Source organism: Rhinoderma darwinii, chromosome 5 (assembly GCF_050947455.1).
Source record: "Rhinoderma darwinii isolate aRhiDar2 chromosome 5, aRhiDar2.hap1, whole genome shotgun sequence".
Taxonomy (NCBI): domain Eukaryota; kingdom Metazoa; phylum Chordata; class Amphibia; order Anura; family Rhinodermatidae; genus Rhinoderma; species Rhinoderma darwinii.
This window is the reverse complement of record NC_134691.1, coordinates 296,948,721-296,961,311: the sequence shown is the minus strand read 5'-3', so window position 1 is coordinate 296,961,311 and position 12,591 is coordinate 296,948,721. Positions and strand designations below refer to the sequence as shown.

General features: G+C 37.5%; 1 protein-coding gene across 1 annotated transcript in view; it reads right to left on the bottom strand.

The window, feature by feature from the left end:
• Nucleotides 1-12,591, bottom strand: part of DNAH11 (dynein axonemal heavy chain 11) — a 228,068-nt gene that overhangs the window by 61,403 nt on the left and 154,074 nt on the right. Inside the window, exons 58-60 of the mRNA XM_075827324.1 lie at nt 10,078-10,224; nt 6,528-6,641; nt 1,772-1,915 (exon numbers count right to left, since the gene is read on the bottom strand). Of these exons, the coding sequence (XP_075683439.1) occupies nt 1,772-1,915; nt 6,528-6,641; nt 10,078-10,224 (405 nt within the window). The remainder of the gene's footprint in view (nt 1-1,771; nt 1,916-6,527; nt 6,642-10,077; nt 10,225-12,591) is intronic.

Sequence of the window (12,591 nt, the reverse complement as noted above, 5' to 3'; positions counted from 1 at the left end):
CCTTTGAAAACGCAAGTAGTAATTGGATTGGTTGCTATGGGCAACCACTCCACCGTTCCTTCCCACCTAGAATTATTTAGTAAAGTGCACTATTTAATACATGAACAGTCTAGAATTTTTAGGCTAGGTTAATTTTGCCAGTGAGAGATAGATTATATATATATAAAAAAAAAAGGAAAATCACATTGTCAAAATTATATATATTTATTTGCATTGTGCACAGAGAAATAAGTATTTGATCCCTTTGGCAAACAAGACTTAATACTTGGTGGCAAAGCCCTTGTTGGCAAGCACAGTAGTCAGACGTTTTTTGTAGTTGAGGATGAGGTTTACACACATGTTAGATGGAATTTTGGCCCACTCCACTTTGCAGATCATCTGTAAATAATTACGATTTCGAGACTGTCGCTTGGCAACTCGGATCTTCAGCTCCCTCCATAAGTTTTCGATGGGATTAAGGTCTGGAGACTGGCTAGGCCACTCCATGACCTTAATGTGCTTCTTTTTGAGCCACTCCTTTGTTGCTTTGGCTGTATGTTTCGGGTCATTGTCGTGCTGGAAGACCCAGCCATGAGCCATTTTTAATGTCCTGGTGGAGGGAAGGAGGTTGTCATTCAGGATTTGACGGTACATGGCTCCATCCATTCTCCCATTGATGCGGTGAAGTAGTCCTGTGCCCTTAGCAGAGAAACACCCCCAAAACATAATGTTTCCACCTCCATGCTTGACAGTGGGGATGGTGTTCTTTGGGTCATAGGCAGCATTTCTCTTCCTCCAAACACGGCGAGTAAAGTTAATGCCAAAGAGCTCAATTTTAGTCTCATCTGACCACAGCACCTTCTCCCAATCACTCTCAGAATCATCCAGATGTTCATTTGCAAACTTCAGACGGGCCTGTACATGTGCCTTCTTGAGCAGGGGGACCTTGCGGGCACTGCAGGATTTTAATCCATTACGGCGTAATGTGTTACCAATGGTTCTCTTGGTGACTGTGGTCCCAGCTGCCTTGAGATCATTAACAAGTTCCCCCGTGTAGTTTCGGCTGAGCTCTCACCTTCCTCAGGATCAAGGATACCCCATGAGGTGAGATTTTGCATGGAGCCCCAGATCGATGTCGATTGACAGTCATTTTGTATGTCTTCCATTTTCTTACTATTGCACCAACAGTTGTCTCCTTCTCACCCAGCGTCTTACTTATGGTTTTGTAGCCCATTCCAGCCTTGTGCAGGTCTATGATCTTGTCCCTGACATCCTTAGAAAGCTCTTTGGTCTTGCCCATGTTGTAGAGGTTAGAGTCAGACTGATTAATTGAGTCTGTGGACAGGAGTCTTTTATACAGGTGACCATTTAAGACATCTGTCTTTAATGCAGGCACCAAGTTGATTTGGAGCGTGTAACTGGTCTGGAGGAGGCTGAACTCTTAATGGTTGGTAGGGGATCAAATACTTATTTCTCTGTGCACAATGCAAATAAATATATATAATTTTGACTATGTGATTTTCTTTTTTTTTTTTTATATATAATCTATCCCTAACTGGTAAAATTAACCTAGCCTAAAAATTCTAGACTGTTCATGTCTTTGACAGTGGGCAAACTTACAAAATCTGCAAGGGATCAAATACTTATTTCCTTCACTGTGTGTGTATATATATATGTATATATATATATTATATACATGCACACATATATATATATATATATATATATATATATATATATATATCTGTCCATCTCAAGCCCTGAAAAGTCATCAGTTTACCGTCAATATTACCTTTCCCATGAGTACTTTGCATGCTTTCCAGCTCCGATCTTTAGGTATCCTGCCTTTGGGAGCCAGCAGCACTGTTACAGCAGCAGTGACATTAATCACTGCAGATGGTGGGTTAGGGAAGGTTTTAAGCTCAGTAAGGTTTACCTGTGAGGCAGGAAAATATATTGTAAGTATTCAGACCATAATATTTTATAGTGCTAAATAGTGACATATGATACAATCAATGTGTTTAAAAGTATGTACTACAAGTTTACAGGAATATATATCACTACTTTATTTGTGTAAACATTGGATTAAATCTGGATTCTGTTTCCTTATTCCCATTTTGGATGGCACTGTTAAATTGCAATTTTCAATATAAACAGAATTTGAAGGGGGGAAAAAAGGATAACTGCATATCACCAGTATTGAAAATATTTCCGCACTCAAATCGATGTGAAGAAAAAAACAACAAGGTGTATATTTTTTTTTCTAACATACAAAGAAAATAACGGTCGACTTATAGAAAATATGTTATTGATCATACACATAAAACAATAGACAAATGGTGATAAAATTCATAGACAAGGCAAAGAGTCTAGTAATTATACATTGGTCTGGCAGACGGTGACCAAAGAGACTATTCAAAAATATCTGTTATACTACAGAAGTAGATATATCTACGTTCACATAATATATGGAAGGCTATATTTACATATAAATAGTGTTCTAGATCAAACCAAAATCCTATAAATAGTGTTCCTATTCAGGGGTTTCCATCATTGGGATGACAGAAAGTGCCAGTACATTATTTAACTAGTCAAAGCCAGCCTTACCCATCTCATAAGGCCATGCACAACCAGTATTATACCCCCAAGATTTATAGGTTTTATATCATATTTTCGAAGGTGCAAATTTATTGATCCACGTAATATAAAGATATATGTTAAAAAAGGAACCTGTGGGGCTCATAGAGATACAGATTGTACAAGTATAATCAATTGTGCAATCAGAAAACAGTGGATAACTGGAAAAAAAGCTGTATTGAGAACTATTTTGGACAAATGAATTAAAATTATCTACATAAACCACATATCTGATGAGATATGTAATGAAAGATTCACACCACTTGACAGGAGTACTACTGATGGATAATAAATCACAGTATTCAGACTTTGGAAAATGTATCCAAATGTGGAATAAAATAAATTCCTGAATCTATAAATATGTGCTCCTATGTACAAATATAAGGAATATCAAACATTCTTTGGTGTATTTGATAAGATAGTGTCACTCCCGATTAAGGCCCCATGCACACGACTGTAAAACGGACTCATTCTGTTCTATTGGTCACGGACACCTGTCCATAGTGCTACGGATGGGTGTCCGTGCCGTAGAGCCGTGCCGGGAATTTTGGAGCATGTCCTATTTTTCGTATTTTACTGGCCGTGCTCTCACACTTTGTATGGGAGCACGACCCGAAAATTCGGGCGGCCGCAATCGCGTGCTGTGATTACGGGCACGGACATGTGCACGGGGCCTTAGATATTACAGTCCATGCCATATAGTACATGTAGGTGCCTAGATATGGCTGTGCTCACTTTTAGATAAATTTGAAGAAGACTGATTTGTTGGTTAACATTGCATCATTGTAATATTTTTGATGATTTTTTTTACTGATCAGTAGTAGTTCTGTCAAATTGTGAACGGTTCATTACATATTTGATGACCTGCAAAGTCTATGTAGATCTGTTAATATATAAATTTAACTGTATTGACTGGTCACATGTTCTGTTAGGAACGCTTATTACTCTGTACCACTCTATAATAGAGTTTTTATGGCACACTTATCCACTCTTATTACATTGGACAATTCATTATTGCAGTCTGTGTCTGTATGGGTTCCATCTTTACAATGTTTAGACTGCAGGAATATTTTCGATATTTTCTCCTATCCTCGGTTACTCAACATGCACAACATAAGTTGGCGATTACATTTTTAGTTGACATAATTTCTCCTGTCTCTGTATCAGCAGTATTATAGATAAGGAGTCAATATTATGCTCATAGTTTAATTTGCTTCCTGTAAAATTGGTCCTAGAACTAGTCCTACTAGGGATTGGAACTCATGTGAGTGATTACTAATTTTTTTCATATGCCATATAATAAGACTTATATGTGCTCATAATTTATCCCGTTTACTAGTCAACACAGTACTTTACATTAGAACAGCAGTTTCTGCTTTTTAGGAGATAAGAAATTGCACCCATAGGCAAATTAGAGGCTATATATCCTGATTGCGAGTGCTCGGCTGTTTCTGACAGTCCCATTTCTATAGGTAGTGGCTGTGCACGTGTGGCCAACTCTCTGGCTGAGAACTCGGATGTGGGACCCTTCGCTCTCAGAAACTGTGGGGTTCACAGAGGTTAGACCCTTACCGATAAACTTTTATTACCTGTCTAATGGGACAATTCCTTTGAATTGTGAATAATGTATTTAATAGAGTGAATCCTGAGGTGCATTTCTACAGAAAGTTTTAAATAAATAACTGTATGAAATGTTAAATACTTTTGTGTCAAAAAAGACAAAAGTATAATAGGTATGATACCTTTATTGGCTAACCATAAAAGTTCTATATGCAAGCTTTCAGAGCACAGAGGCCCCTTCTTCAGGCAGTTTACAAATGAATGACTTAGAAAAAAGCACAACATTTAGATGTTACACAAAGACAATTAGTACATGAGGTGATACATCATTAAGATAAGCCGGGGCAATAAAACTGAGGTTATAGGGGTGATGACTTAGGAGTTAAGGCATCTGGAGTCAGTCTGATGGGGGACGTGACGTGTGTCCATGTAGTGGCTCATAAATCCTGGTGTTAGATTGAGGCCTTGTGTCAATGACTGGAATTTTATCATCATCTTGAATTCCCAAATTTTTCTTTCTCTGTTGTTTTTAAAATGACCCTTCAGAATGAGTACCTTTAAATCTGCCAAACTGTGGTCTGGTCCAGAGAAGTGTTTTCCCACGGGTGTATCCACCTCCTGTTTTATTGTATGTCTGTGAAGATTCATCCTGGTTTGTAGTTTTTGTATTGTTTCTCCAATGTAGATTCCTTTATTGATGCACCTTGTACACAGGATCATGTACACTACATTGGAGGATGTACAGGAGAACGTGCCAGTGATTTTATAGTCCTGCTGCGTGTTTGGTATCTGGATGGTGTTTGATGACCAGATGTTGGTACAGGTCTTGCATTTTCTACTGTTGCAAGGAAAAGTGCCAGTCTCTGATGGTGGTGAGAGGGCACTTCTGACCAGGAGATTCCTTAGGTTTGGTGGCTGTTTGTATGCAAGGAGTGGTAAATCTGGGAATATTTCCTTCAGTTTATTGTCTTTGTTAAATATAGGTTGGAGATCAGCAGCAATTTTCCTCAAGATGTTCATTTGGGGGTTGTATATGACCACTAGGGGTATCATACCTATTATACTTTTGTCTTTTTTGACACAAAAGTATTTAACATTTCATATTGTCTCTGGCTAACACGGTACTACACAATTTTTTACTGTACTTAATAAATAACTGGAAATAAACTTAGCAGGACCTGATTGGTTACTGTGGTGCCATTATTCGGGAATGTGCCTAGTTTACTTCTACTATTAACACCAAAAGAATTCCAACCGTATATATACTTTTTCATATTGGTCCGTTTTTACTCCAAATAAAGGGATTAAAAGAAAAGCATAACACATTGTAGAAATGTACATAATCTTTGTTTAACCTAATGAACACTGTTGTCAATCACACTCAGTAGGATTATAATTGAAGTTTTAGTAGATAATATTTCTTTTCTTCTGCCATGTAAAATATATCATTATTTTCTGTGCTCATAAGATGAAAGCATGTGTTCCAGCATATGAGCAATGTTCAAACACAGAAATGTGACATCTTAAAATATATAGGAGATAAAATCTAAAAACTTAATTTGCATTTTGGAAACCAAATTTACCACCACTTTTTTTGCCAAGTATGTGGTACAGGAAATGCTCTATGAATGATGACTCCCTGATGAGCAAAAGAAAAGAGATCTCTTTGCATGGGAAGATACAATTGAATACTTGTAAAACATCAGTTAGACGTCTTTAAACCCCACACATTATCTTGTCAGACGTTGTTAAATCACAGTTCCCACTGAGATGCAAACCATGTTGTTTACTTCTAAACTACAAGTTTTATACCAACCATCACATAAAAAATTAGCTGCTGCAAAGGTTTAGTGTATAATGTATATTTTACATACATATCGTTTCCGACCCAAGAATCTCTAATAAATAAGTATTGGTTAGATATCATATAAATAATGGGGTTTGTAGAGTGTAAAGATAAAACAATATATAATTTTGTGGACACAATGACATGCGTGCTAATAATGACCAGGCAATTGCCATCATAGTTCATTATACATTTCTTTATAATGCTAGAACTATAATACAATATGACAACACTAATAATGTTTACCAAGAGTGTAAGAGACCTTTGTATAAAAAAATTCAGAATGTAAAATCATGCCACAGCCGCTAAAAATCACAGGTGTTAAAACCATTCAAGCAGTAAATTTGGAGGATGCCATTGCTCTACATTTAACCCTTCATTATGAAAATTCAACATTTATTGGACCTTTATCTTAATATCAGAGATCTGGTTTCAAACTTTGGGGCTATACCAGTCACAAAACAATTAAACTTTTAGTTGAAGCTAGTGCTACATGATTCTTTACCTTGTTAAGGGTATTTAGAGCTTCAGTAGCTGCAACTAGCGCTGGTTCAGCTTTTATCAGATCATCCTCACAATCCTTTTGCTTCACAGACACCTCTAGTTGTATTGACGCAACCTAAAATGTAAAAATATCAGATACATCATTCTTCCTCATATATACGATGGCTACCAGACTTTAAGACCTATTCTACCTCCCTCAGTTGTGAAGCACTAGGACATATATATATATATATATATATATATCCACATATACACACACACATATATATACATACACACCCACATACTGCATGGACACTTTATTAGAGACACCCATCTAGTAGTGTGTTGGACCTCTTTTGGCCTTCAGACCTGGAGCAATTTGTCGTGGTATAGATTCCACTAGGTGTTGAAATCGTTCTGCAGGAATATCGGCGCATGCGGACAGGATAGGAATTTGCAGTTGCCGCTAAAGTGTCCTTCTGTCATAGGGTAAACAGCTGCCATGAAGGAATGATCTTGGTTGGCCACAATGCTTACTGTAGGTAAACCCGACTGTTCAAACGTCCATCCACTGTTATCAGAAGACCCAGGCTGTGCCAAGAAAACATTACTTACACCAGTACCCCACCTCCACCAGCCTGAACTGTTCACACCTGACAGGAATGGTTCATCGATCATACTGCTTGCGCCAAATTCTAACAGAAATCTGGAATTATCTGATCAGACAATGTTTTTCCACTGCTCAGGAATCTAATTTCCTTGCTCTTTTGCCCACTGGAGTCTTGTCTTTGTGTTTCCCTTAGACAGCAGTAACAATCAAACTCGTCTGCGGTTATAGGCCATCCGAGTTGTGTGTTCAGACACGTTAGTTGGAGCACCAGCGTTGTGTTTGGCTGCAATTTGCTTGACTGTTCACCGCCTGTTCGTCAGAACAATTCTTGACAAACGTTCTATGACCCCTTTCATCCACGAGTTGTTTAAGTCCACAGGATCCCCATTCACAATGTTTTTCCTTGATTACACCATTGTCAGTACTCTCAACACTGTTGCACAAAAACACCCCACAAGGTTGGCAGTTCTTTAAATACTGGCCCTGGCTAGTTCAGCACTGATGACCATGACTAGCCCAAAGTCGATCAGATCGCTCAATTTTTCTCATTCTAACACACTGAAACTGATCCACATAAAACTTGCTCACTTGACTTTATGCTTACATTTCAGGGTCACATGTCTAATTTCTATACAGGGAATCTCTAATCGTGGAAGGGCAGGTGTCTTTAACAAACTGGCCATTCAAAATAAATATAAATAAATATATATATATATATATATATATATTTATATATATCCCCAACTATGAGGAATAACTATAGTTATAGCAAAAAAAAGTGAGGAATCCTTTTATCCACTCAAATGCAATGTTTCAGCCCTACTCCATGGGGCCTTTCTTAAACCATATGAAAGGCCCCATGGAGTAGTGCTGAAACATTGCATTTTAGTGAATAAAAAGATTCTTCACTTTTTTAACCCCTTAACGACATGTCACATACTAGTACGTGACAGCCGTTAAGAGGAAGTCTGGAGCGGGCTCACGGGCTAAGCCAGCTCCATACACAGCGGGTGACGGCTGTGTTATACTGCCGACACCTCACTGCAATGGGCGGAATAAAAAATCACTTCGATTCCGCCTGTTTAACCCCTTAAATGCCATGGTCAATCGCGACCACGGCATTTAAATTGTTGATGCAATCGGCTGGTGAAAATGGTTGTCATGGCAGTCTGGGGACCTAATGAAGGTCCCCATGTCTGACATCTTTGTACTCCGGCAGGACTTCAAAGGAGACATCAGAATCATGATATACTGCAATACATTAGTATTGCAGTATAGCATGCAAGCTGTCCAACGATCGCTAGTTCAAGTCTCCTAGGGGGGACTAATAAAAAAAAGTAATCAAAAGTATTAAAAGTTAAAAAAAAAAAAAAACAACCTTTTTCCCCCCTAAAGCAATGTTAAAAAAAAGTTAACATAACTGGTATCGCCGCGTCTGTAAAAGTCCAAACTATCACAATATGGCGTTGTTTAACCCGCTTGGTGAAAACCGTAAAAATATATATATATAAAACATGCAAATGTATGTTTTTTGGTCACCTTAGCTCTCCAAAAAATTGAATAAAAAGTGATCACAAAGTCACATGTACCCCAAAATTGGTGAAAACTACAGCTCGCCCCGCAAAATTTAAGCCCTCACACCGCTAAACCAAAAAATAAAAAAATTATGGCTCTCAGAATATGGCGACACAAAACATTTATTTAGTACAAGACTGTAGAATAAGGTGAATATGTAGTTTTTACTGCCTGATGGACGCAGTAAAAACAAAACCACCCAAAAAATGGCGCCGGAAAAAAACAAAATCACAAAATCAGAAAAAAAAATCTCATACCTTCCCAGATCTCTCTGCTCCTGCCTCCAGAGATGATGTTTCATCCCATGTGACTGCTGCAGCCAATCACAGGCTGCAGCGGTCTGGAGGCCAGCCTGCAGGACGTCAGAGGGATGCGTCGCCATGGCTATGGTGAAGTATAGGTTTTTTTAAATTTACATGTTGGTTCCCACAACGAACATTCTGGCCGAAAAACTGCACCACAATTTGATTCGGTTATTCGGCCGGAATTCCCTGCGGGCTCCAGGGTGGGTACGCTGCGTACCTATTTACAGCGTATCTGCCCTGTGTAAACATACTCTTAATGTATTAGAGATGCAATTACAGATTCAGTTACCATTTTTGACAAGCAGAGCAGCAGTTTGACAACTGTACTGGCATTTGTTCGTTGTACAAATAAAAAAGCAAAAAAACATTTTTACAAACATACAAGCTGCAAGCTTTTTTTATTAACTTTAAAGGACAATGAGTGTTTGAAGAGAAATCAAAAAAGATTATTCTGCGCATAGAATACAGGCAAATGATCCTGTTTTTCTGTGATCATTTAGTTTTGTCTAGCTTGGCTTGTATATTATATTTTTTTTAATTAAAGAAGAAATATATAGCAATAACCAAGCAAAACATGGCTCCAGTTTGAAAATGTATGAGTCAAAACAAATAAACTTTTTGCTACATTTGTTTTGCATACGGCAAGCCTATATAAAACAAGCTCAATTTCTACTGAAAACAGCAAATTCATTTCACTGCATGCAATGAATTTACTGGATGACAGAAACTGGATGGCTCCCTCAAGCCGATGTGGCTCTTAAATATCAGATTTGAATGAAAAAGAAGCAAAATCCTTCAGAAAAGTGAAGTGAATACAATTATTGTATTTTCTTGATCCTTAATAGAAGCTGCACATTAAAATGAACTCTCTATTGTCCCATCAAATCAGTCTAAGAGCTGAAAGGTGAGCGAGTTGAAGTGATAATCATGTTGGAAAAATACTGCCACATGCCATACGATCACAATTCTTCACATATTTTGTTCCCTGGTGAGAGCCTCGTTGAAAATGGTTTGTATACAAAAGGTGTACTTTCTGCTGAGTGTTCCTCGGCAACTCTAAATGACTGCAATACACTGACCTTTTGCTCTTCTGCATCGGCAATGGTCTTTTCCTGGCTCACTTTCTCTGTCTGAAGCCCTATTTTAGCTATTAAAGCTTCAGCATCCTGGTTTCTCTGTTTCAATTCTGCCTCTTGTGAGGCAAGTTTAGCTTTCAGGTCTTCTACCTGCAAGAAAAAAAGAAGACGACATTTTTAAATTTTTAACACCACTGCCTATTTCACAGTTTTAGATATTATTTTTCTTTTATAGATGCATCAGTATTGAAAAGATAAAGGATTGTCTAAAATATTATAAGAAAGAGGATATCATCTACTTTACTGTACGGATTTGCACTTAGCAATCACGTAACTCAGGAGAATGGCCAGGAAATATGGAGAATTCAGGTAATGCTCCCAGGGAGATCTATATCTCCTTCAAAAGGAAGAATATATGCCACTCACTTACCCGAGACGTCCAATTGTGGAAAGATCTGTTTGAGATTTTTTGGTCTCAACATACGGAGCAAGGATCTGTCTAACTATGTAAACATTAACTATATTATTCTTTGCACATTTACATATGTTTTTTTTATATAGCTGCTGCAGGTTCTGGCATCATCCCTGTGCAGGAGCTTAATGATGGGTATGTCTTTATTCCAATTCTTTCTGTTGTCATTCGCTGAAGACGTATGATCTTTACATAATTCATTACCAAAACCAGCCATGAGTTTACTTTAGGAACACGGAGGTGCTAATGTATATATATATATATATATATATATATATATATATATATATATATATATATATATATATTTATCCCCCGGCTTTATCATCATCTGATATTGCATAAATTAGATTTCAATTTGTGGATCCATGCATCTCACATTGTTGCAATACTTTTAATCAATTGCCAATATACTAGCTTTTGTATACGCTGCTTGCACAGGCTAGCGCCTTTCTTTTTGCATTGTATGACTCATTTTAACCTCTTGTATACATTATTGTTTAATAAAGCAATTTTTTTATACAGCTTTACTATATTTGTGTGTTAATTGACCTCTCTTTGTGGGTAGTCTTCAATTTTATTGGGTCAATGCACTAAGTAATTCTTGGTTACTCCAGATGCTTCGAGCCCTGCCTTCAGGACAAATAGATTTTCACTTCACTTTCCTCTTCCCTTTATTTTTGGAGGCATCTTCCTATATGTACAATTAGGCTGGCTGTTGCACGTTCTGTTGTGCTCCACAAAATTTTTTATTAATTTACTTTAGACCCTGCCCCTGCAGAGCCTACAATGTAATTACACCCATTCAAACAAAACATATTGACTATAGCCAATATCACGAGTTAGTTAGTCAGCAGCACAGGAACCCTACATGATTGTAGGGAGAGTATACTGTACAAACCCAATGTAGATTTTTTTCCCCCCTGGTTGGGAACTGAATTCATAATCATAGCACTGCAATACAGCTTTGCAATTCACTCTGCTCTCTCAAGTCTCCAAGGACCAAGCCTATTTTGGCGTTAAGGATCAAAGATATTTGCTTTGCTGCATTCTGAGAGCCATAACTTTTTCTGGCGATCTAGCTGCATGAGGACTTGTTGTTTGTTTTTTTTTGCAGGATGAGTTGTATTTGTCATTGGCACCATTTTGGGATTCATAAAACATAGTCATTAACTTTTATTGGAAAAAAATATATAGCTTTTAAAGTCTGCGAGCCATAACTATTTTCATTTTCCCATTAACGTAGCTGTATAAGGGCTTGTTGTATTGCGGGGCGAGTCATATTTTTTAATAGCATGAGGTATTAAACCAAAAGGTACATTATTTTTTGTGCCATTTGGTGTAAAAGCTGAGTGGACCGGTCATAATAATATGCTGTTCCTAAATAGAGCACCATATTTTTATGAAAGATCTGCTTGCAGAGTTACCATCTGAATAGTTTTAGTATTAAAGTACTACTAGGAGTTCATACAAAACAGACTTTGTGAGCACTAATGTGCAATGTAAGTGACTGGGGTACATACAGCAGTGTACATGGCAACACATTTACTCATAACAACAACAACATTTAAAGAAGAGGTATTTCTATATTAATTGGGGCTGAGTGGCCCCTGTGTGTGTTGTATTCCACTATAAATAAATGTAATAATTGTAGGTTATCATTCCTGCAAACATTTATTTTGGCCTATATACAAACTCATTGGGGCAAATTTACTATTCAAACATTTTGCTCCTCGCTCGACAAGGGAGAATGGTGTATAGGAAGGGGCGTGGTTTAGAATTTCTGTCTAAAAAGTTGGTAAAAAGTTGGTCTCAAGTGAGCCAACCAAGATGTGGCATAAAGCTAGGCAAAAGTGTCTAAAGATGTACCAAATTTATTATACAGCATGAGCCATCGTGAGAAATTTGGCACAACTAGTCTAGTTCTAAGCTCTCAGTATTAATAAATCTGCCCCGTTGTCTGTCATACTATAACACAAGGCACCAGGTGGATTGGAGATTTGTTATATAAACATAAATGGAATATACTTGGCTATTACAGAAAT